Genomic DNA, 26,132 nt, shown 5'->3' with positions numbered 1-26,132 from the left:
TTATCCTCTGTTTGAAGTACCTGTAGTTTCAAATAGTCATGCAGTGTCCTGCCTGTATGTCCTGTAGACTATGGTTCCTGGGAACAGAAATACTGTCATCCTGCCCAACCTGGATCCAGACACTCCCTATAAGATCAACGTGCAGGCCATCTACCTTGACGGACCAGGAGGAGATCTGGATGGAGACGGACACACAGGTATGCTAACACATTGTATGCTTGGTCCTCTATGCAACATGATAGAATAACAGACCCACACGGCGCTCCACAAATGCACAGCTATTACATACTGGAAGTCATAGTCCCGCGCACTCACTCACACACACACACACACACACACACACACACACACACACACACACACACACACACACACACACACACACACACACACACACACACACACACACACACACACACACACACACACACACAGTTAATGGAGAGAAAGAATTACCAGTAGAGGGGTTTTATAAACTCAGCCACTGATAATTATCCTAGATCTAAGAAACAATAGAAACTGCATGACTTGGCTTCAGCTCAGTCTGCCTGTTTATGCCAGAGACGTGAACTGGCTGTCCTCCAATGGGAGAACTCATACGGAAGCTGCCCAATACTCAGTCTCATTTCCCCTAACAAATTATACCACATCAAAGCAAATACATAGCGTAGGATCGCATGGCTATGATATTCATGTTCAAAGCGTTTAAATATGTTGTTAATATGTTTTGAATGTCTGTGTTTCCTTCCCCACAGTTGGCATGCTGGGGCCTCAGAACCTGAGAGTGTCAGATGAGTGGTACACTCGCTTCAGAGTGTCCTGGGACCCCGCCCCCTCCAGAGTGGTGGGCTACAAACTGGTCTACTCACCTGCAGGTCAGATAGCTACTGTTCTATTCTATTCAGCCGTGAAAGTACATTGTCTGACGACAAATCACTTGACTTGCTTAATATACCTATCCTGCTAAAGAAGAAAGTCACAGATATATTGAAGATGTGATTGCTTGCCTGCTGTTATTGACCTGGAGTGTCCCTGTCTGTGCTTGAAGGTACTGATCAGACCATGGAGACTTTCGTTGGAGATGTGACCACCTACCAGCTGCCCAACCTGCAGCCAGGAACCACCTATGACCTCAAGGTGTTAGCCCAGTATGACGCTGGCCTTAGCGGACCTCTCATTGGACAAGGAACCACACGTAAGTGATTGATTGGTTGTTTGATTGTTTTGGTTGATCAAATGGTTGATTGATTGGTTAGTTGATTGATTGACTGTTCCTGTCTTTCACAGTGTACCTGAACATCACTGACCTGACCACCTACAATGTTGGTTATGACACCTTCTGCATGCGATGGACCCCGCATAGGGCTGCCACTTCCTATAGACTCAAACTGAATCCCTTTGACTGTAAGTACTATTCCTGGCTGGGAGCCAGATGAGGCTGGAGGGAGGCGCTATAGGAGGACAGGTTTATTATAATGGCTGGTACGGAATAAATGGAACAGAGTCAAACATGTGGTATCCATATGTTTATGTGTTTGATACCGTTCCATCATTCCGCTCCAGCCATTACAACAAGCCCATCCTCCTGTAGCTCCTCCCACCAGACGGATTGTTTCTATACATTGGCTCTCGTTTTATATTTATTTCAGAATGTCTAGTGTCGATCAGATATGTAGCCAAAGTTACCAACCTATCACAAAGGTGTAGTTGATAAAAATGACTTATTCCCACTGATCCATCTGTTTCTTATTAACTCTCCGACGCTAGAGTTATGTAAGAGGAAAAAAGATGTGAAGAAATGTTGGAATATTTAAGTCTGTTTACAGTATGGCAGCCATTACTGATGGAAGCAGTGCACTTTGCCACATTAAGTAAATTCTTGTTTATTTGAAAGGGTATCTGTTGAATAACAGAAATCACTGTGTAAGCCCACTGCTGCCTCAGTCCAAGCGCTACAGTACCACTGACTGTAACCCCTCTGAGGGGATACGTTTAGAGTGTATGGGGATAAATCACCTGATCCACTACCGATGTGGGTAACTCTTTCCTCTTTACCTGCAGCCTCTAACAAGGGAGCTCAGGAGACCACCATTACTGGGTCTGAGAGCCACTACTGCTGGGACGGCCTGACTCCTGACGCCCTCTACAACGCCACAGTGTACACACAGACCCCCAACCTGGAGGGGCCCGGAGTCAGCGTCAAGGAGAGGACGCGTAAGAAACCCCACTAACCATCAGTCCTGTAACATGTCACTTCCATTGTGTTCACACACATGTATACCCCCCCCCTCCACACTCAGGGTGTAAGAAAACACATCAGTGTCTTTGCAGGGGGATAACATGGCATGCTAGTAAAGCTTATGTTCTGGTCTTTGTTACAGTGATCAAGCCCACAGAGGCCCCAACTGAGCCCCCCACCCCACCTCCACCTGCCACCATCCCCCCTGCTTTGGACGGTAAGGAGAGGCTTCAAGTCAGCAGGCTGTGGAGTGACGTGAAGCTAACACAGAGGAGAAACTCTTTAAACGTCTCCTACCTGACATGTCCGTTGACTTTGCTCTATGTGCTCCACAGTGTGCAGAGGAGCCAAGGCTGACCTGGTGTTCCTGATTGATGGCTCCTGGAGTATCGGAGACGAGAGCTTCAGTAAAGTGATCCAGTTTGTCTTCAGCATGATCGGCGCCTTCGACATCATCCACCCTGGCGGCATGCAGGTACATCGCCATGCAGACTATCCTCTGAGATATAACGCTTCAAAACGAAAGTGATGAGTCTCTGGTTGTTTACAGCATATTCTGTTCTCCTTTCCTTTTTTTTAGAGTGGATTCATGTAAATGCTTTATGTTCTCTCACTCTTACTCTCCCTCTCCCTCTCCCTCTCTCTCTCTCTCTCTCTCTCTCTCTCTCTCTCTCCCCTCTCTTCTTCTGGAAACAGGTGTCTTTTGTGCAATACAGTGACAGTGCCAAGACAGAGTTCAAACTGAACACTTACCAAGACAAGGGAAGGACCTTGGCTGCGCTGCAGCTTGTCCGCTACATGGGAGGAAACACCAAAACAGGTACGCCCACTGACCACTCTGACTGGCTGCCAGTCTCAATATGACTGACTGACATCCTTAACCCTCAATGCATAATGTTGAGTTAATAGAAAAGTCGAGAGACATTCACTCAGCGACAATGTCATCATAGTGTCTTCATCGTGCTGGTGGAGTTGAATGAGTCCAGAGTTAAAGGTTGAGACTGATGTCCGACCCCTCTGTGTACAGGTGCTGCTCTGAAGCACGTTGGCGAGAAGGTGTTCACCTCAGACAACGGCATGAGGAAGCACGTGCCTAAGGTTCTGGTGGTCGTCACCGATGGTCGCTCCCAAGACGAGGTCCAGAAGAGTGCCTCCAACCTGATACACTCTGGTAAGTGTTCAAAGTTGAGATTTGTCCTTATAGAAGTCAGAAACTGGATATTTTCAGACTTTAAACGTCATTTTAGCGTAGCTAGCTATGTAACTTGTTTTGAGGTATAGCATTGTTTACCTCTTTTTTGGGGGGGTTTAGTTTTTTTTTCAAATTGGAGTGCTGTACTGGCAGATCTAATCAGCTACTGTGAAATAGATGTGAACAGCCACTAAGGCTTGATTAGGCCATGGCGTATGGATTCTAAAGGTTGTCTTTGCACTCATCTCACTCCAGGTTACAGCGTGTTTGTGGTCGGTGTGGCCGATGTGGACATGACAGAGTTGAGGAACATCGGCAGCAAGCCAAGCGAAAGACACGTCTTTGTTGTGGATGACTTTGACGCGTTCGCCAAGATCCAGGACAACCTCATCACATTCATCTGTGAAACGGCCACATCCAGTAAGAGTAGCATCGGCATGACGCAGTGCCTTAAGACACAAGTTAAACCAGATTGACGTTTGCTGTCTGTTGTCCTCTAGCCTTTAACAGCTCGTCATGTTGTTTCATTTCTCCCTCTTCAGCTTGTCCTTTGATCTACATCAACGGGTTTACGTCCCCTGGTAAGTATATCTTCCGAATAAACTGACAGATACTGATAGCACCTACGGGCCAGTCAGTACTGTACAGAACCTTCCTTTGTATTGACTTGTATTTTCTCATGATTGTGTATTTGACCTGATGTGTATTCTCCAGGCTTCAGAATGCTTGAGGGCTTCAACATCACAGACAGGACCTTTGCTGCCATGAATGGCGTGTCCATGGAATCTGGCTCCTTCAACAGTTTTATAACCTACAGGCTTCACAAGGACGCATTCCTCTCTGCGCCCACAAAGTAAGTGTGTGTCCGTGCTTGCAGCCTGTTTCCTTCGTGCGCGGCCTGCTCCTATCCTGCGTACTGTAATGCTGGCCTGTGTAATTATTTTTAATGACCTTCAAAGGCTCGGCAGCCTGCGGTCCCCCCAGCGCCCATCCAGCATCTACAGAGCCCCTTGCCAGTTCTGTTTGTTGTTGCAGCTTGTAGAATATGAAGTGTTAGTAAGAGAAAATAATTTTGTTCGGAGTGTAAAGCTCACGGGGTAGGGCCCTCTTCCACATATGTCATAGAGGGAGCAACCAAAGCAGCCACAGGTCAAAAGCCCAGGTCTTTATTGAGCCCATTAAAATGTCTTCAAGCAATTGCTGAGCTGCTAAAGAATTCTGTTCTAACCTCTAAGGCACGAGCATGCTTTGTTAATTTGTCCATAATGGTTTGTATTTGTGCGTGGGTTAGCCATTGACTCAATGTGCACATGTGAAAACACTTCCAGCCGTAAAGTAGGGACAGAAAAATATTTCAATATGTCAGTAGTTTTTCAAGGCTGGGCTAAAACTGGCAACCATTTTCAGGTTGTGTGGCCAATGTGACAGGGTGGATATTGTGTGTCTTTTTAGTTTATGGTGTGGTTTTTAAGGTGCCAACATTGTTGCTCTGTGTCTTTGGTCTTCCAGGAGTTACAAAGAATCTAGTTTTTCATCCTGGCCAAAGGCTCTATAGGTTACGATTTGCCATCTTAATCCAAACAGGTTTTTGTGAACTCTCTCATGTTGCTCAAATATTTATGATTATCTGATTATCTATACCCACTGGGCACACACTGGTTGAGTCAACGTTTCCATGTCATTTCAATGAAATTACGTTGAATCACAGTGGAATAGACTTTTGAATTGACATCTGTGCCCACTGGGTAAACTAGTGATCAGATATTCTCAAGGCTGGTGTCTATGAAGTTGACCATCTTACAAAAGTAGAATCCTTTAGCTCCATGAAAGAGGTCTGCCATGACACCTGTATCCTGTATTTTTGTTCCTGCCAGGGAGATCCACCCAGAGGGTCTTCCTCCATCCTACACCATAATCCTGCTCTTCCGTCTCCTCCCCGACACCCCCAACCAGGCATTTGATATCTGGCAGATTGCTGACAGCAACAACAACCCTGAGGTTGGGATCACCGTCAACCGTAAGCCCCCACCATGCTTTGTTTCTCTTATGGGGTAAAGCTGTGGCTGCCCAACAGCTGTGGTCTGATTCCCCTCCTTACTGCATCAGATAACAGTGTTTAGAAACTTAGACCAGTGTAATGACCTGTAGGCCACTACGGTCCATTGATCCTCTGTTGGTAAATGAAGGATAAAGGAGATTTAGACCTCTGAATGCAAAAGCATCAACCCCCAGACTTGGCTGTATCAAGTTCTCTCTCATAGGAAAGTGTTTTGATTTGACACTGACTTTTACGCTCTGTGCGTATTTCCAAGTCCATAAGTGTTCCCTTGTGTGCCTAAGTTTGTGATCAAGCATTGTACCTAAGTATTCGCTAGTTACGTAAGTGTTTAGTTGTTCATAAGTGTTTACTTGTGAGGGCTATCTCCCCTGTAGCTCACTCTCTGTGTCTGTTTCCATGTGTGTTGCGTGACGTCTCCCTGTAATGTATGGGGGCCATCTGAAACCATCGTTCCCTCTTTTCAGCTTCCAGCAAAACAATCACGTTCTACAACAAGGACACCAGAGGGGAGATCCAGAGAGCCACGTTTAATGAGGATCAAGTGAAGAGAGTTTTCCACGGAAGCTTCCACAAGGTAAACACCATTCTGGCTTGGCAAAGGAATCACATATCTTGTCTTATTTTTCTGGTTGAATTTCCTGAGGACATACAGATCAGCAATAATCTACAATAATTTGGGATAATTACTTCTAAAACACCAGGGTCCAAAGAAGCCGTTTCACATGAATAATGTATTTCTGTGGTAATTTTTTTTAGATTAATGTTCAGGGGAGATTATCCCTGTCTGGGATGTGTACAGTTGATATGGTCACCACCTATGATAGATGTATTTGTCTGTTTCCAGTCTTTATGAGCGGTTATGTCTGTTCATAGTTGATGTTTCTGTGGATTAGTGTTTTGCCTCATTGAGTTCACCTACTGAGGTGATAATCAATGCCAAGACTAAGGTCTAGCTAGGATCTGGTTACCTACCTCTCACGACATTGAATGCGATATGGATTCGGTGCCAAAGTGGAGTTCAGGCCTTTTTTACAATCTGGCGTTTAGCTTTGTTTTCGGAGACTTTAGGCAGTTATTTTGATGAATGGTTTGGAAGGACTATAAATATCTTTCCAAAGGTTGGAGGAGACTTTGGTGACCCATGGTCACCTTGCACAATGTGCAACCAGTTAACCTAGCGATGGAGGCTTACAGTGTGCTGATTGGCCATTGTCCTGGCGGCGGTCAGGTGGGAATTCCTGAACATTCTGAGGAAGTGGGCTGTTATTGGATCAGTGTTTGTTGTGGTTTACCTCGTTTACAATAAATAAAACATGATACATTGGGAAAATCACCAGGTCGTACTTTTACCACGCAAAACAGAAAGCTAGCTGCGTGTGCCCTATGAATTATTTTCAAGACTATTTGCTGCTTGAATCAAATAATAATAACATTAATTTCCTGCTTCAACAAATGGTTTCTAAAAGTCTGAGAAAATCCTCTCAAAGTACTATCACACGCCATATTTGCAGCCTGTGGAATAAACTGATGTAATTGACCAATATATTCAACAAGCCCAAAGAGACTTACAAACATCTATAAACATGAATGGAGATATTTGGACATATATTGCATCTCCTATACTTCACATCTTCCTGCCTCTGAGTCTGGATTCCCATTGCCGCCCTGTTACTTTCCTATGGTGGGACTACAATGTCAAGTCTGAGTGGGGGTCATTGAGTACATACCTACAGTCATTAGCCACTCAAGGCTTTTCAACCCTGTTGAAATAACACTACAGACAATGCCGTAATTGATTTTAAAAGACCTTGTTTCTATAGAATGATTTTGTCACATGCCAAGTTTTAAATTCGTCATATACAGTGTTTCTGCCACATTCTGGGTACCGCAAAGTCACAGCAGGAGTAGAGGAGCTCACATGGGACATCAAACGCTAGGCCCAACTCAAAGCAGGGCACAATGTAAAACATCCTCTGTTATGCTCAGCTATCAACAGATGAGAAGGATTTAAACAATGAACGTCAGTATATTTTCATATTATTTTATGAACGGTTCAAGATGTAAGATGTAGATGTTATTGTTTCCAATGGACTTGAAGAATGTTTCAAGTGTATCCATGTTTCTGAGGGTCCTCCAGAATCACGAGGACCCTCTAGTGTAGTCTACTCTGATCTGACATCAAATGTACTTCCTAAGGTCAATGAGTCCACTCTGAACACTTAAAAGTTATGAGGGAGAATGGTTTGCCCATAGAACCTCAAAAGAATGTAGTTTCAGTCAGACCACTAAGCAGCAAAGCTAATTACAGGACAGTGTTATGAATGGGACCCTGGAAAATGTTGGGTCAGGGCTATATCCGATGACGTCAGTGACATCAGCACAATGACATCATCAGAGCTCTAGTTGGGTACCAGCCTACATGTCTGTGTTTCTTGTCTATTGCTGTGGTGGTGCCTGCAGTCTGAGTGTTCTGAGTGGCTAGTATGTGGTGCTGCGGTTACTGCACTGAGGGAATAGGAATCTATAGCGGTCTACCTACCAGATTAATTGCTGGACTGGTGCATGTGTATACTGTAGTTACTGACTGGAGTTTTTGTGTGTATTGTGGTTTCCCAATGGTTCATCCATGGGTGGTTTGGAGTGACCTCAGCGTGTGGTGCTGGAACCTATCTGACTAGTGAAGTCAGAAAGGACAGCTGGACTTAAATACAGCTGTTCCACAAATGCTCAAATGTAGCCCGTAGCATGGATAGTGTTCCCTACCTCAGAGCACTTCATATCTTTTGATATGAACTCAGAATAGATTGTTATGAGACTCATAATGCAGTTGAGGTTTTCCCCTCCTCTCGACTATTTCACTCACAAAATGAATTGTTCATTCTAAGATTAGACATGTCCATGGGAAAATATGAGACAATAAATCCAAACCAACCCTCATCTTTATTTCTAGTCTGACCCATGCTCTCATTTGAACTATAGTCCTGCTGTTTGCCAAGTGTAGTAAAATGTGTAGGGTGTAGCTACTTCATATAGTTTAATAGCAGGGTAAACGTTTTTTCATCAACTCATATATTGTATGTATCATTGGTGCCATTGGGGGTTTTGCATTTTGTTGCGATCAAGTGGAAATATTAACGTTTTTAGTGGTTTTTGTCATAGCTAGATGTATTCAGTCCACCCACTCTGCAGTTTGCCCATACTTAAAGCTTCACAAATGCAGCTATTATTCTCTGAGAGGACCCAAACTCTCTCAAACTTTCCATTCAGGGATTGGGTGGTTAGGTTTTGCCAGTATTTGCATGCACTCATTGAGAATGAGTGGGAGAAGAGAATGCTCCAAAGAACCCAAGTTGTTTAAAACATTGGTCTTTGGTCAATCTCTAACTGATACTTTGCCATAGCACTGACTGCCCTCTTTGTACTCTCGTTACTACAGTGTTTTCTCTGATGACTTCTTTTAAAAGCCTTCCATTCCATGAGGTAGTCAAGCAGATTTAATGAAGCGTACTACCATTCCAGCCCCAGAGGAAGCCACTCGGAAATGAAATGGTGACTTTACAACCAATCCTAAGCAAGCTCCTTCGGAAGCCTGGATGGGTATATGCCATTGTCCTCCAGGACTGGACATGGAAGCATAGATGTCTGGAATGATATGGTGGCATTAGTATAGCTAAACTAGGATTTTGTCTCTTCCTGAAAAAGTTGAGACCTGTGAATGCAATTTAGCTTTGCATCAAAACATTTCAGATATGTCAATCTAATTAAGGAATCCTGTCTTAGGTAGTGAGGCTGGATGTGAACTGTGATTTCATGGCGATCAGGGCTCAGGTTGGAGAAAAAGGAGGAGCCGTGAAGACACAGCCAATACTAAGAAAATGGAGTCCGATAGAAATCATGAACATATGTCAGGGGAATCAGGGGGAAAAAAGGCAACAGAAGCCAATATATGACTATATGAACTGTTTCTGTACCCTGTCTGTGGACTGGACACCTAGCTCTGATACAGCCTACATTACGGTGTCTACAGTATACCAATGGGAGAATGGAGTGCTGTGAAAGAGATGTGTCCAAGATGTGTCAATGTCCAGAAGAGCTACGGGCAGAGGAAGGGAGGATTAATTGAGTGTAATTGTGACTTGGCTGGTCACGGTGGAAGTCGAAGTCTGGTCTGACTTGACTCCTGTGGTTTTTGATCCATTCAGAAGATGTTAATCATCTGTGTCAGTGTGATAGTTTTCTCAGGCTTTTGTTAGAGAATGGGCCATTGTGCGATTCAATGATTGGGTTCCAATTGAATAAGCTTCCTGTTCACCAACATCAGCCTATTTCAGTTGATGGAATTCTATTTAGCTTTCAAATGGTGAGAGAAAACACTGACCGTTTTATGGTGAATCCTAATTTTCCAGTAATATTTTCCAGTAATGTATAAGTTTGCATTCTTTGCACTTGCAGTACATCATTGAGCGTTATTTTTGGTAAGACCACAAGTGCATCATAGTATCTATGTCCATGCCAGGATCCTGAGGTATCAGACCCCTCTCCTGTGGTTGGCCAGATAGTCTGTTCTCTTGCCAAGAAAGTCCACTGTAATTTTGTGAGTGGTTGCCAAGTGTAGTTGTTATTGCTCTATAGGACAGTAATGTTAGCCTGCTCTCTCTGTCAGGGTGAAAGCTTGTCAGACTGTTAAAAGAAAATGCAACTGCAGAGGAAAGTGTGTAAAGTGTAGCGCTTTTGATGGGTTACCGCAAACAACATCATTTCAAAGGCCCATATTCTGACAGTGTGTGTTGTTTCAAATATAGCCATAGCTTGTTTAATCTTTTGGATTTTTTTTATGTTCTGACATCAACTTTCTTCCAAGGGACCTACAACCAGAATGTTCTTACGTGATTCTAAGCCAGTGCCTCACCTCCTTACTCCATTTGCACACACTGTATATAGATGTTTCTATTTTGTTATAGACTGTACTTTTGTTTATCCCACGTGTAACTCTGTGTTGTTTTTTGTCGCACTGCTTTTCTTTACCTTGGCCAGGTCTCAGTTGTACATGAGAACTTGTTCTCAACTGGCCTACCTGATTAAATAAAGGTGAAATAAAATATATATATAATAACTTAATTATAAGGAGGACTGAATAACAAATCATGTTAATAGTGGTGATTTAGTGAAATACAGTATCAGCATCTTAATAAACATCAGTTTCGACTCCACATGGGTTCAACTGGGTTCTTAGTTTCAAATCAAATCAAAACAACAACAGAAAAGTAGTTTATGTTACGAGACTATCGAATCGTGTTACTTATTAGGTCTTTCCATTGTAGAGAGAGGCTCTTTTTTAATAGGGAAATGGCATGTGAAAAACTCTGGACATTCTCAGTATCTTACGCAAGCCTGGGTGTCCAAACATTGTAATGAGATAATAATAATAACATGGTGGGTGCTTATATTTGGCCTGCTTCACTTTGGAAATGTGTTTTTTTTTTTTTTTTTACATATCCCAACTCCCCCTGAGACGCCCTCTGAGAGTATAGGGTCACGGCCAGGGTCTGCCATTATCAAGGTGACCCTGGAGCAATTAGGGTTAAGTGCCTTGCTCAAGGGCACATCGACTGATTTTTCACCTTGTCGGCTCGGGGATTCAAACTAGCGTTTTTTTGGTTACTGGCCCAACGCTCTAACCGCTAGACTACTTGCCACCCGTTGCTGTCGTAGTTCATATTGAGATTAGAGTGGTCTTGACTAATAATCCTCTCCTCTTCCTCCTCCTGCTACAGCTTCACATCAGTGTTTCTCCCGAGAGGGTCAAACTGAACGTGGACTGCCAGGAGGTGGCAGAGAAACCCATCAAGGAGGCCAACAACATCTCCACAGACGGCTATGAGGTGCTGGGAAAGATGGCCAAGTCAGGAGGATCAAAAAGGGAGTCGGCAACGGTGAGTGGAAAATGAAAACCCCTAAGGAAATGCATCCGTCACTCACACACAAGCTATTGGTGTTAAGTGTGAAGTGCAAAGTGCCCAGGTTTTACACCTAGCCCCTCATCTGCTGATGCTCAAGTAAGAGCTACAACTCAGCCATTGCTGGAGGAATGAAAGACGCTGCTCTCTCTCATCTCACCTGTGCTCCAGCTCTCTGTGGGTGCTGGTCTGTGTCTGGAGCTGTGCCGTGTTGAGTCCTCAGCGCTGGAGCTCAATGGAAGCCATGTGTAACGCCCATCTGTGTTCTAATCTCTCTTTTTCTCCTCTCTCTGTTCTGTTGTGCAGTTCCAGCTCCAGATGTTTGATATTGTGTGCAGCTTGAGCTGGACCAGCAGAGACAAATGTTGTGACCTCCCAGCCACGGTAAGAGCAGTTTCGCCGTGGACGGCCTTCTAGTAAAGGCCTCATACCTGTACAGTACCATCAAACCTTTGGCACTTTGACTCGCCCTCTAGCACGTACTAGAAGTTAAGAGAGCCATTACATTCTTCCGTGCATGCATGTGTCAGAGGTTATGTGTTATTTCTCAAGTGTGCACGTGCTGTATAGACTTTGTCTGAAGCCTAGCTGGGGAAAAGTTTCAAATGAAATGATTGCGTTGGCAGGCCTGAATAGACCATTGTATTCCTCTTTAACTGGATTAATCTGTGTACAGTTTTACAATTCCAGGCCCACCAAAACAACTGGTCCTTTTGATCATGTGGTGAACAGATGAATCATAGTACTCATCTGTGATATGTTTATTACCAGATGCATGTGCACTTACTTACTTGACTGTAGCCAATTACCCATCTCTCCCTCTCTGTGTAATTTGCATGATATATTCATATATCGTGGCAAAGAAGGCTGTGTTGTGTAAGATGTCACATATTTCCTTCCACAAAACAGTTGGGTTTCAGTTGTCAAAGAGTATTTGTGTGTAGGCCATGCATTCCACTAGTCATATTTCAGTATGCATACCAGTTTTATAAAAACTTGATCAGCTTTTCTAATGGGTTTCCTTAAGGAAAACTTCAAGGCACCATTTTATGGTTTGGGTTCTCAGAGCAGTGGCATTTTTATCCTATCTGCACTTATCTGTATTTTGTGGGTTATCAGAAAGGCCCACAGATGTCACGAGATGCCCAATGGGTCATACTATTAATATTGTATTTTAGTAAAGTATTTACATTCTCATTATCTTCCTCTCCCTCCCCCTCTCCTTCCTTTCTGTATTGCAGAGAGATGAGCTCAAGTGCCCAGCTCTTCCCCACGCGTGCACGTGTGCACAGGACAGTGTCGGCCCTCCGGGGCCACCCGGCCCCTCGGTAAAGACATTAACCATCCCTCCATACCTCCATTTCGCCTTGTCTTGGGGCAGGGTTCTCTCTACTTCGGTCTGTCCTCGCCTGGCAGCAAAGCTCTCTGTCTACTCCCTTATATAATGATGATGATGATACCACTCTGTCTCCTCTACGATGATGTGGACATATAGGAATAGTGTTACAGGGGTATTATTTTTTCTTCATAATTGTTGCCGTGCTCTAACGTTTAAGCATGTGGATATTAGAGTGGGGACATCCCTCATGTGAGTGTCTGTGTTTTTCCCATGGAAAACGAAAGAGAGGGGGATGAGATGAATGGCGTGAGATGAGGTGTGGGCTATCAGGCTTAGAGATGTGTCAAAAGATAAATGCCCATCTGACAAAATAAAAACACAGGAAAAACCTTGAAGAGGAGTCTGGAATATGTATGCTTCACTTTGCAACCTCACTACTTCAGGGGATTCCTGAAGGCTTGGGGTTTAGGTCTGGAAGCAGCTCCTGTTGTGGGGATGGCTCTGATTCTCCGTCTCTGACTCTGTCTTTCATTCTGACTTGACTTTCCCAGGGTGGACCAGGTACTAAAGGACCCAGAGGAGAAAGAGGAGACTCAGGCCCAACTGTAAGTCAAGATTTTGGATCATTATCAAGCCATTTAGTACACACTTGGATCCAGAGCGATTAATGAGTCTGAGTCATTGGATATTATGGTGTTGTGTGGTCCGAGCCACAATCAAACGTTGAATCAAGCCATATCCAACTGAGCTAACTCGGCTACAGTCCAAGGCCCAACTCATTTACAGTAAAGCAGAGTTCAGCATAATGCAGCAGGGATCTCAAAGCAGTTACCACTGAACAGTACAGTCCACCATTTGCATGCCCCATCAGACAAAACAGATTGCTCACATCTGAACTCACTTATTGAATGTACTGTATATTCTTCAGCTTGATTTGTACTGTGTATTTCTCCCCAGTTTGATTTACGGAGGCCAGTGTCGAGAGGTCTGATGAGAAATAGAACTTGTTTCTCACCAACAGTTCATTCTCATTCTCTCAGCCCTGCTGTGGAGAGGTCTACAGGGAGATATGGTGTGAATAGTTTAAAAGTAATGGGACTATGTTTGGTTTTGTCATTCCGCTTCTACCATAGGGTTCAATGGGCCCCCGTGGAGAACAAGGACTTCCAGGACAATCCGGACCTCCAGGTCCACAAGGCCCTAACGGCTTGTCTCTGCCAGGAGAACCTGTAAGTAACACCCCCTTAGATTACGAGGAAAACTAAACTATGTTTAGTGAACATAAAAATACAATTGCAACCGTCACTGCAGCTATCCTTCATCTGGAATGTTCTGTTGGATTCACAATGTGTGGGGACTGTACGACGTCCTCCCTGACTTATGATTTACACACACAGTCACCGAGTGTTAAGATCCTATTTATTCTAGAACGTTCTTCCTTTAGAAATTCTCCTAAAGCTGGGCTGTAAATTCACTCTCAGTTACAGACTACATGACAAAGAGAAACACCAGATCCCTGTAGTTGTTCAGGGTTGGACTTCCCTTTGTACTCATAGTTCTAATCCTCCCCTCTTCGTCTTCTCAGGGACGCCCCGGACCAAAGGGAGATCCCGGAGACTCAGGCCTGACTGGGCTGAAAGTGAGTACAGCTCTCTTTTTCATTAGCTGTGGTTTGGAACAGGAAACCGGAGGCGATTCACTGAGAGAAACATTGCTACTGGAGCCTGGAATCTGTCCACATGGCAACGCTGCAACCACTTTCAAAGTAGGAGGTAGACCATACAGTCCCCAGAGTGGGGTATACTCTCTAATCAACCTGCTGTTTGACACTCAGTGGACGGCCACCAGTTAAGATATTATGGGAAACAGAATGGTCTTGCCAATGGGAGTGGAGGATTGATATGAACTGTACATGTTGGTGTAGGCCGCCATTGTAAATAAGAATTTGTTCTTAACTGACTTTCCCAGTTAAATAAAGAAATAAAAAATGTTTAAAAACAAATTACACTACTGTCCTGCAACTGCACTTACTCTAAACCCTGTAGTCAAGGCCAAAAATAGATATTTGCAGACTATTCGTGGCTCTACTTGGGTACCACTAATTGGATTTAAATAGCTGGGAAAGAATGTGTTGAGAAGACAAACGACCTCAGCATTGGATGAGTAAATCCATCAAGGTTGCCAATGACCACATGATTATGTTGTCAAAGTGTATGTGGAGCCTACATTGCATCAAAAGCCCAAAGAGCGATTTCTGGAGACAATGGGACTAAAGATCAAGAGTTTTCTTGGAAGATATCCTTCTTCTTCTCATAGATGGACTCCTTGCCCATCTGAGAAGGGGACCACAAGATACTGTGATAATTCTTTGGTACTGGTCCTCCACACAACATCCACCATGGCCATGGACTTTACAAACGGAAAACTCCAGTGCTGAATGATCGGAGGGATTATTCTGTAACGTCAGTAATGAGCATCATTTACGTAGTCATTCGCATCCCATCAAGGACGACTTTACTTTGGGAATATGAGACTCCCCTGAACCCTAACAATTACCCTGCGAAGTTATTAATACTAAAGAAACATTTTGTTGAGAGTTTCTCATTGCGTTATGATTATGGCTATAGCAGCCTTGTCTGTCAAAAGCTCCTGTTAACAACATGCATTTCAACAGCCAATACACATATCCTAAGGTACTGGCACTAAGATGCATCAGCTAAGTGCATCATGTTCTCACTAAATCACAGGGAACCTAGAGAGAAACAGAGAGAAAACGAGTACCTTTCTGGCAATATGAAAATGCAATTATGGGCCATTTGGGACAAGTCCGATCTGGGTGTGTTATTACTGGTTATCACAGTTTGATTGAGTGTGTTGTGTTCCTGCAGGGTCCTGCTGGTGCTGCTGGTCCTATGGGTTCTGTTGGACCAGGTGGAGTGAGGGTAAGATCTGCCTCTCTGGACCTCTACACAGAGCATGCTTAGTGTACCCGCCCCGTTGAAAGGCCATGAATCGAGCCAGCACCTACTTAAGCATGTGATCACCTACTTAACTCAAAGTGTGCAGTTAAAATGTTGTGTGCTCATAGTATTCTGTTGCATGTTAATGATGTTACTACCCTTGTCAGATGACGTAGTTTGGCTCCGTAGGATGGGTGCAGTAAAATACACAACAGAGATTGGTCGCTAGGGAGATCAGAGAGGTCCTGGTTTATTTCACTAAATCTTTATATACTCATCTCTTGGAATGACAACATAACTTGGAAACAACAACAACTTTATACCAACAACTTAAGGACTGCAACTAAAACTTAATGCCAACTTCTTTATAATGAAGTGTAACTTTTATTGTTGCCTGTTTGTGATTGCCCATCTTTTTTCCCCAGGGACCACCAGGGAAGGAAGGACCCTCGGGACCTAGAGGCCCAACGGGACCGATGGTGAGTACTGGATTTCAGTCAAGAGAAGTAAAACCTCCTGGGAGTGTCTTTTAATACCTGATAGTAAGCCTGTTAGTTAGCCTGCAGCACGTTGTCAAAACACAGACAAACTCAGTCCTTCAGTAAGTATTGACGATCAAGCATGCATCTCATTCCCTATACTCTGGTGGAGGCCTGCCTCCAGTTAATGAATGGCCACACCATTCCAATAGGAAGAGGGCCTACTTTACCATAAGGACTGATCTGAAGACCGTTAAGCATCCTATCCATGTTGGCAGTGTTTCCACCCACTTTAGTGTTCTTGGCACAGTATACTGTATGGTGCCTTGACTGTGGATATACAACACAATATAAGGCTGGACCGTATTATACAACATGTTACTTAACAGAGACCGGGAGTGGTTGTTGTTCTTGTATTTACTCTTTGGTAACGTTGGGAAGTGGATGTAACAATAACGCTGTTATCTTTCCATCATCCAGGGAAGCCCAGGATCTCCAGGAAACACAGGAAACACAGGCAACCAAGGAAAACCAGGAGACACAGGAAACCCAGTATGTACAAATACAAGTGGTCAATATGGTGATTTGCATGGGTCATCAAGGAGGCAATGGCCAAGATGTGCCAAAATAGTGCAGAATTTCCTCTCACTCCTGAAATGAAGTTCTAAACTTCATTTGTGGAAGCATGAAGGGATGGTTTGGTTAAAAACAATGGAAACTACAGTTGATTACATTGTGTCTTGGATTTTACTCTGGTTCTGACTGGATGACCGTATTTGGAACATTTACCCCTGATTGCATTCGATTCAGTTGGACAAACGTTGCAAATCTCAATCAAATGTATGCCATTCCTGTTATTGAGAGAATCCATGTTTCCTCTCTTTCACAGGGATTGGCTGGAATAAAAGGAGAAAAGGGAGAGAGGGTATGTACAGTACTGTATCTTTGGACACTTCATAACTTTTCAGAGTAGCATTACCTTGTCTCACCAAAATGTGTCTGTTTTCCAGGGAGACTTCGCATCTCAAAATCTGATGCGCTCCATTGCCAGACAAGTTTGCGAACAGCTTGTGAACAGTGAGTGGCCGTTTAGAACTTCATAAGCCAGCATTGGTTGGGTACACAAACACACACTGGATTCATTGTCTGACGTCATATCTTTATTCATTCCTCTCAGGTCAGATGAGCAGAATTGATAATATGATCAACCAGATCCCCACTGGTTACCGTAGCAACAACCCGGGCCCTGCTGGCCCCGCTGGTCCTGCCGGCAACACGGGTCCCCCTGGAGAACCTGGACAGACTGGCCGAAACGGTTTCCCTGGAAACTCCGGCTTACCTGGAAATCAAGGAGAGAGAGGTGAGTGTGATATGTGTTGTTTTTTTGTTTGCCTGTTGTTTACTTCCTGTCTGTTTTTGGATGGCTAGAAAGTAAATTACAAGTTCTGCAGAGATGCAGAACATCAAGTTGTGACTTACATATAGGACACAGTCTGTGCTCTTGTTCATCCCATGTAACCTCATAGCAAATCATCTGGATTAGCATTGAAACTTTTACAATGATGGTATAATTAAATAATGACGAGCTCAAAGATCAAATGGCAGTTTTGATTGCAAGTGATTGTGCAAAACCCCCATCTACAGTAGGCTGAACATAAAGGGTTGAAGTTGGAACCTGACATCATGCTAAGACCTGAGGGTCATCTGCCATCATGCTTCACATCCTACAGTAAATCTGATCTATGCTACAATTTCCTCCATCCTCAAACGTGCTCATTTGTGGTTTCAAGATCAGTTATTTTCTGTTACAGATACATTGTACCGTACAATGGGACCTTTTGTCATTGCTAATAACCCGTTCTCTGTGTCTGATTGTGTTGTTGCAGGGACGCCAGGAGAGAAGGGCGAGAGAGGATCCCCTGGAACAGGACAGAGAGGACAGAGAGGACTCAGTGGTCCGCCTGGTAAGACCTCGGACATCACTTCTCAAGTACAATAACCTATTGCACAACTATGCCTCTTCCAAGGTCCCCCCATCTAGGTCGTGTCCCCCCCCCCCCCCCCATCTCACTAGAAGTCATGGACCATTAATGCAAGGCCCTGACTCTGTAATTCAGCTCATGTACCTTAACAATGAGGCATGGAACATAAGAATATTCACACATATTTACTCTAAACGGTCATTTTCAACAGCTGGAGACAATATGTTCCCATTCATTAGTACCCGATCTACAGTTTGAACCTAGTTTCACCATGGCAGCCATTTGTTCTACATCCTTTACTTGGACCTCTCTTTGTGACCTTTAGAACTCCTCCCAGTGCGATCTAAATGACAGACCTGAGGGGCAGGCCAAGATTTGCCTAGCTGTGTCTCAAGAACCTTCGTTTGGGCTGCTGTGCTTCATAAATTCGTAGTGAACGATCAAATGTATTTCCAGCAAAACACTTCTCCTTTCTAGAGATAATGTATGTTTCTTCTTCACGGGATCGGTCCGCACAGATGTGTTCACACGTTTTCCAAGGGAATTAAAGTTTCTCCTGATCAACATACCACAAGTCTGACGATGCAAGATCGACATACAGTAATATACATCAAATGACTGAGGGCCTGGGTCTATTTCTGAATGAAGGATTTAACATGTGGTGATGCATCATAGCTGCTATTTTCTATAATCAAAACAATCTTACTCCTACCTCTAATCATTCACCAGTGATCCCAAACCCATTCTAGAAATGGCTGAGGATTAGTCTCTAATAGCCGTCTTATTCAATGTTGATATTATTCTGTCTTCATAGAGGCCCCTTTAACATAGCATTCCCCTTTAATTGAAATTCAGCATGTGAAGGCCCCGAGTCCCCAGGAGCTTTCCTATCACGGGCTAGTGGAGATATCAGGCCAGTCATTGATGTCTACTTTTCCCCTTCAGTCGAACACTGCCAAGTCTGTTTCTGTGAATGAAGTGAGACAACCTAGCAGCAGAGGGAGGAAGGTAGCTAGCAATGATTACTCATTGTTGAGTATGGAGAATCAGATTTTTGTACAATGAGCATTGCTTTGGTGGCTCCTTCATTGACAACACATGTGCTCACTTAAGAGAGCGAGAGAGAGTGGGGGGGAAATTCCATCCTTGGTTTGTACTGTCTAGACAGACTGGGGCAGGGGGTAACTCCACAGTCTGACTGGCTTGCTTTTTTTCAGACTTTTAATTGAGCTGTCTAAATATCTAAATTACAGTGGTAGAAACCAATCCCCCCCACTTCCAGTTGCGATTTAAGGGTAATGTCAGTGGGGTTTCGCTCTGAGTCTGAGTATTCGTTATTTCATTCCCATACCCTACCTTCCTTTATCTAATCCCAGGGCCACCAGGTGAGGCTCGGACTGGCCCCACAGGTACTACGGGCTCTGCTGGGCCTCGTGGCCCTCCTGGTCGCCAGGGAACCCCAGGAGTGAGGGGACCACCCGGGCCCCCTGGCTACTGTGACTCCTCCCAGTGTGTTGGCATTCCTTACAATGGACAAGGCTACCCAGGTATGTCCACGACTGACTGAATCTCTATCTGCATGGCAGGATAGCTGAATACAGAGTGAATGTACAAATGTAACGTATGCACACAAATGTATATACAACTTACAGAGAGATACTGTACTCAACAGCTAACTTTCTGCTCTGGTTCAATGTATGGAGACCATGGGTTTCAAGGGTTTTTAACAAAAGTGCAATGTTGATATTCAGTATAAGTACCCAGTTCCTTTTGATCCAACAAATTTTATGCAAATGGAACAGTGGATTTATCTTAGTGCCCACGACAGGCTTTTCACAACATTATAAACCCTTTACTTCCAAGGTCTCAATATGTTTGTCATAGAGTTAATTTTCATAATAGCATGTAAAACAAATAGAAATGGCAAATAACTTTCTCCAACAGAGAGATCTAACCCCCTGTTTGAACTGTTTCCAGGTCGGTCCTAGTAAACTTTCTAAGCCGCCTTACACTTTGAAGTCCTGTTTCTGAGATGTTAGCTCACTGGCTAATGACCCCGTAAGGATAACCATCGTGGACATAACGAATGAACAACATTAAAAACCCAAAAACGAGAAAGAAAGGAGTGGACTGGCACTAACACCACTTCACAGCTTCTATCAGACAAGCTGCAGAGATGGCAGCCCTACTGGCCTGTTTGCATCTTGAGCAAAAACCCCAGCAAACTGAGAGAGAGAGAGAGAGAGAGAGAGAGAGAGAGATTCTCTGCGCAGGAAGGAGCATGTAAAAAAAAAACCACTCAAAAAAAAAACTACTCATAAATTGGATCTCATAACAAAAGAACAACAGTGTTAACATGGAGATGTGATATCTGTAAATAAACTAATTGTGCCTTGTAAATTATGTTTGAACCACACAATCCACTAAAATCAGTTGACATCTGTATTGAGCTCGTGCCTTATAACCCCGCTTCCTACTGACTTACTTCCAGCATAACCCTCTGTTTTATTATGATGCCTGAGTGATTTACACAGCTTGTACTCCCATCCAAACTGAAGCATGTGCCATTTGTACATTTAATAATGATGTTCTTTGTATGTTTGCCTAATCTATGCTAAATGTGATTTTCTTGCCATTTTCTTCAATTAAAACAAAACAAAAATATATATATACATCATATTAGTTCCTTTGCTGTAGAACATGTCTTTTCTAATACCTCAGTGGGTTTTAGGACTAACAAAGGGATATAGGCAAGAGCTAGACACTAGTGGCAGTGTCGTCTTAGTGTTTTGATGCAAATTCCATCCCAGCTTTATTACTCTTTATTTGGGGTATGTGTTCAATATGGCTGATAGTTGTCAATAACATTAAGTGCTAGAGTGCATGGAATCACTAACATTCTTAGAAACAGAGAATTTAACAGATAAATAACAGTTCTTCGGTCCATATTTAGGAGATAGTCAAAATGTTTAGGTTGTACATTGTGCATATCAAGTCTCAGACTGCCAACTCAAGTCCTGTTTGATTGGCCAAACAAATATTTCTAGCCAACGGCTACGAGCTCGATCCTGAAACCTACATAGTCCCTATACTCCAGGAAGAATCGGGAGACGGATCTGAGGCTATTCAGTCGCCTGGTTACTCACGAAACCAGAGAGGAAAGAGGTCACTATCAAGAGATGATGCAGAGAGGATATCACAATAAACAAAAACAAAACAAAGAATTCTTATCTTGAATTGATCTACGTTTTTACATGAGCGAGTATCAGTGAAACTCAGATAATAAAATCTATGGGTTTGATACCCCTAGCTTTATTGTGCATATCTTTACGCATAAACAAGCTAAGTTTAGGAAGATTAAGTGAAAAATATAAAGAATCTAGACATTATTTCATTACAAATCTGTGTGCTTGCTAACTGTTCCCTTAAGTGTCTCTGCTTGTAATATAACTGCATTAAGTGTTTATTAGAGTCCAATGTTTAATGCAATAATCATGTCAAAGTCGGCAAATACATTGGGGGAAGTATACACTGGCAAGAAAAAGTATGTGAACCCTTTGGAATGAACTGGATTTCTGCATAAATTGGTCATCAAATGTGATCTGATCTTCATCTAAGTCACAACAATAGACAAACACAGTCGACTTAAACTAGTAACACACAAACAACTATACGTTTTCATGTCTTTATTGAACACACCATATAAACATTCACGGTGCAGGGTGGAAAAGGATGTGAACCCTTGGATTTAATAACTGGTTGACCCTCCTTTGGCAGCAATAACCTCAACCAAAGTTTTCTGTGGTTGCGGATCAGACCTGCACAATGGTCAGGAGGAATTTTGGACCATTCCTCTTTACAAAACTGTTTCAGATCAGCAATATTCTTGGGATGTCTGGTGTGAACTGTTCTTTTGAGGTCATGCCACAGCATCTCAATTGGGCTGAGGTCAGGACTCTGACTGAGCCACTCCAGAAGGCATATTTTCTTCTGTTGTTGCCCTTCTGTTGTTGATTTACTTCTGTGTTTTGGGTCGTTGTCCTGTTGCATCACCCAACTTCTGTTGAGGTTCAATTGGTGAACATTCTCCTGAAAAATGTCTTGATAAACCTGGGAATTCATTTTTCTGTTGATGATAGCAAGCTGTCCCAAACTATGACACTCCCTCCACCATACTTTACAGTTGGGATGAGGTTTTGATGCTGGTGTGCTGTGCCTTTTTTCTCCACACATAGTGTTTTGTGTTCCTTCCAAACAACTCAACTTTAGTTTCATCTGTCCACAGAATATTTTGCCAGTAGCTCTGTGGAACATCCTGATGATCTTTTGAGAACTTCAGCCGTGCAGCAATGTTTTTTTTGGACAGCAGTGGCTTCTTCCGTGGTGTCCTCCCATGAACACCATTCTTGTTTAGTGTTAACGTATGGTAAACTCGTCAACAGAGATGTTAACATGTTCCAGGGATTTCTTTAAGTCTAGCTGACTCTCTAGGATTCTTCTTAACCTCATTGAGCATTCTGCGCTGTGCTCTAGCAGTCATCTTTGCAGGACAGCCACTCCTAGGGAGAGTAGTAACAGTGCTGAACTTTCTCCATTTATAGACAATTTGTCTTACCGTGGACTGATGGACATCAATGCTTTTAGAGATACTTGTGTATCCCTTTCCAGCTTTATGCAAGTCAACAATTCTTAATCTTGGGTCTTCTGAGATCTCTTTTGTATGAGGCATGGTTCACATCAGGCAATGCTTTTTGTGAACAGCAAACCAAAATTCTGTGAGTGTTTTTTTTAGGGCTGGGCAGCTCTAACCAACATCTCCAATCTTGTCTTGATGATTGTACTCCAGGTTAGCTGACTCCTGACTCCAATTAGCTTTTGGAAGTGGTTAGCCTAGGGGTTCACATACATTTTCCAACCTACACTGTGAGCGTTTAAATTATGTATTCAATATAGACAAGAAAAATACAATAATTTGTCTGTTATTAGCAGACTGTTTGTCTGTTGCTGGGACTTAGATGAAGATCAGATCAAATTTTTTGACCAATTTATGCAGAAATCCGGATAATTCCAAAGGGTTCACATACTTTTTCTTGCTACAGTATGTATGTTTCTGTACTCATCCACATTACCCCTGTCCCTCACAATTCATTGTAAATTTCACAATGTCAAGCAGTCTGTTCTATTGAAATCATATAGTTTGCCACCCTCCTCATCAGAAAGAGGGTTACTGGTTCCAGCTCCATTAAGGTTCTCAACGAATGGTAAATCCGGCTTTCAATTAGTTACTTTAGACCGAATGTGTGTCTGTTTTTATAATACCAACTCACAGCTGATTTTTTTACCGAAGGTGGAATTGCATGTCTGTGTTGTATATTTAGTAAAGAAAAAAAAAGAAAAAAAAGATATAGTTGTTTTGTATCAGTACCAAATGCAGTTGGAATTTGTTTGCAAGACTATGGACATAGAATTGCTTTTCTCATGTTTTAACTGCACATTGTGAACTCCACAGCCTTATTTTCTTATTTATTTCTGAAACAGAAGAGGCATTTTTCAATAAAACTACTGAAAATGTATATTTTGTTTCAGTCTCATGTCTGTGGTGTGCACTGTAGCTGCAAACATTAGATACAGTATGATCACATGGCAGATGCCAATCCCTCCCAAAATGTATTTAGTAGAGTGAGTATTAATACGCAGGTATAAGAGCAGACCCAAATCCAGGTTATAGCTACACATAGGCCTATAGGTACAGGAACACTTAGTATGAAAAGATCACATGGAACATGCAATTGAAGGAGAAGGTCCACAACTGTACAATATTAACTGCACTATTAAGATTGGCACACATACTGTACAAGAACAGGCATACCATACCGTACCACATGAGTAGAAAATGTAGTGACCATATTATAATAGCTATATCCAGAAAAGTTCCCAAGGCCAGGCCGAAAATAGTTTATAAGAAATCATACAAGACGTTTTGTAATGACTCCTATGTTCAAGATGTAAAAAATATTTATTGGTCAGATGTGTGTAATGAGGAGTGTGCAGTGGCTGCACTTGATGCCTTTATGAAATTGCTTCTTCCCAGTTATTGATAAACATGCACCTATTAAGAAAATGACTGTTAGAACTGTTACAGCACCATGGATTGATGAGGAATTTAAAACATTTGTGGTTGAGAGAGATGAAGCAAATGGAGTGGCTAATAAGTCTGGCTGTACAGCTGATTGGCAAACTTACTGTACATTGAGAAATTATGTGACTAAACCGAGGAAAAAATAAATAAGAAACTGGATTATGAAACTAAAATAAATGCTATAAAGTATGATGGAAAAAAGCTTTGGAGTGCTTTAAATGAACTCTGTGAAGCATTTATTTGGGCTGCAATTTCTGAGGCTGGTAACTTATCCTGGGCAGCAGAGGTAACTCTGTGTCTTCCTTTCTTGTGGCAGTCTTCATGAGAGACAGTTTCATCATAGCGCTTGATGGTTTTTGCAACTGCACTTGAAGAAACTTGACATTTTCCAGATTTACTGACCTTCATGTCTTAAAGTAATGATGGACTGTCATTTCTCCTAGCTTATTTGAGCTGTTCTTGCCATAATATGGACTTGGTCTTTTACCAAATAGGGCTATCTTCTGTATACCACCCCTAATTTGTTACAACACAACTGATTGTCTCAAACGCATTAAGAAGGAAATAAATTCCACAAATACAATTTTAAGAAGGCACGCCTGTTAATTTAAATGCATTCCAGGTGACTACCTCATGAAGCTGGTTGAGAGAATGCCAAAAGTGTGCAAAGCTGTCATCAAGGCAAAGGGTGGCTATTTGAAGAATCTCAAACACAAAATATGTTTTGATTTGTTTAACACTTTTTTGGTTACTACATGATTCCATATTATTTCATAGTTATTTCATAGTTTTGATATATTCACTATTATTCTACAATGTATAAAATAGTAAAAATAAAGAAAAACCCTTAAATGAGTAGGTGTTCTAAAACTTTTGACTGGTAGTGTATATAAATATATTGATTATATTGATTAGAAATGATGAAGACAATTACATTGATTGAAGCTACAATCTATCTGCAATATTAAAGCTGATCTATCCCCTAAAAAAAACTAAAACAAAACATGCAGACTTGGAACAGGGATGTACCCATCAAAGACACTTAGAATTGAAAGCAAAGTTATGAGCAGTGCTTGGGTGTGTGTTTAAACAAGGTGCTCTTTGGAGTTATTAGAGATTACTTCAGTTTTCAAAACATTTCCCCGGCACTCTTTAAATTGTGGAACGTTTAAAAGCCTTTATTATATTGGCATGAACATAAGGTTCAGGTTAAAAACTTCAAACATGGTACACTAAGAAAAACACTCTGAAATGCACCATGGGAGGCCACCAAAGGGGGCTGTCTAAAGATTAGAATGTTCAGAATGCAAGATGACCTCATTTTCTCTTAACTAAAAACGGAGGCTCTTTCAGAGTACAGCAATGGTTGATGAGTTTAATTATCAAAAATTGATTTACGTGTAGCTTAATAATAACTATTTGATAGTGATCTGGCTGTTATTCCTATGAATTTTTGGCTCAAAGAGCACCTGGCAAATTCCTGCAGATCCCTATCCAAAGAAACCAACTCCATGTGAGTGCCTTAATAAGGTCAGAACTGTGACGTAAGGAACAACTGAGATTATTTATATTTATCATGATGAAGAGAAAATCCCTTACAGGGGGTTCTGTAGAAGAAAGGCCTGGAGAAAGAGTGGGAGAAGAGGCATTTGGAGGTCAATACTGCTACCCCAGCAGACATGGGAAACTGTTAAAAACACTTGATCAAAGGATCCAAGTGTTTTCACATTCTCCGCCTGGATGCAAACATTAACGACTGTAAAACGGCTTATTAAAAACATTTTAT

The 26,132-nt window shown here is 42.5% G+C and overlaps 1 protein-coding gene across 2 annotated transcripts in view; it reads left to right on the top strand.

Moving 5' to 3' along the window:
• Positions 1–23,780, top strand: part of LOC112256559 (collagen alpha-1(XII) chain-like) — a 72,963-nt gene extending 49,183 nt beyond the window's left edge. For both annotated transcript variants that reach the window (XM_042325465.1, XM_042325466.1), the window contains 29 exons: positions 68–197; positions 756–875; positions 1,049–1,195; positions 1,288–1,404; positions 2,062–2,214; positions 2,382–2,456; positions 2,575–2,714; positions 2,936–3,059; positions 3,267–3,410; positions 3,687–3,851; positions 3,974–4,012; positions 4,146–4,284; positions 5,306–5,448; positions 5,955–6,064; positions 11,265–11,423; positions 11,754–11,831; positions 12,689–12,775; positions 13,338–13,391; positions 13,920–14,015; positions 14,372–14,425; positions 15,675–15,728; positions 16,172–16,225; positions 16,706–16,777; positions 17,115–17,150; positions 17,236–17,302; positions 17,403–17,585; positions 18,112–18,189; positions 19,584–19,754; positions 20,185–23,780. In XM_042325465.1, coding sequence (XP_042181399.1) covers positions 68–197; positions 756–875; positions 1,049–1,195; positions 1,288–1,404; positions 2,062–2,214; positions 2,382–2,456; positions 2,575–2,714; positions 2,936–3,059; positions 3,267–3,410; positions 3,687–3,851; positions 3,974–4,012; positions 4,146–4,284; positions 5,306–5,448; positions 5,955–6,064; positions 11,265–11,423; positions 11,754–11,831; positions 12,689–12,775; positions 13,338–13,391; positions 13,920–14,015; positions 14,372–14,425; positions 15,675–15,728; positions 16,172–16,225; positions 16,706–16,777; positions 17,115–17,150; positions 17,236–17,302; positions 17,403–17,585; positions 18,112–18,189; positions 19,584–19,754; positions 20,185–20,195 — 3,000 coding nt within the window. In that variant the 3' untranslated portion in view covers positions 20,196–23,780. The remainder of the gene's footprint in view (positions 1–67; positions 198–755; positions 876–1,048; positions 1,196–1,287; positions 1,405–2,061; positions 2,215–2,381; positions 2,457–2,574; positions 2,715–2,935; positions 3,060–3,266; positions 3,411–3,686; positions 3,852–3,973; positions 4,013–4,145; positions 4,285–5,305; positions 5,449–5,954; positions 6,065–11,264; positions 11,424–11,753; positions 11,832–12,688; positions 12,776–13,337; positions 13,392–13,919; positions 14,016–14,371; positions 14,426–15,674; positions 15,729–16,171; positions 16,226–16,705; positions 16,778–17,114; positions 17,151–17,235; positions 17,303–17,402; positions 17,586–18,111; positions 18,190–19,583; positions 19,755–20,184) is intronic.
• Positions 23,781–26,132: the final 2,352 nt, after the last annotated feature.

Source organism: Oncorhynchus tshawytscha, linkage group LG08 (assembly GCF_018296145.1).
Source record: "Oncorhynchus tshawytscha isolate Ot180627B linkage group LG08, Otsh_v2.0, whole genome shotgun sequence".
Classification (NCBI taxonomy): Eukaryota; Metazoa; Chordata; class Actinopteri; order Salmoniformes; family Salmonidae; genus Oncorhynchus; species Oncorhynchus tshawytscha.
Note: the sequence above shows the minus strand (reverse complement) of the source record. Positions and strands in the feature narration are given on the sequence as shown.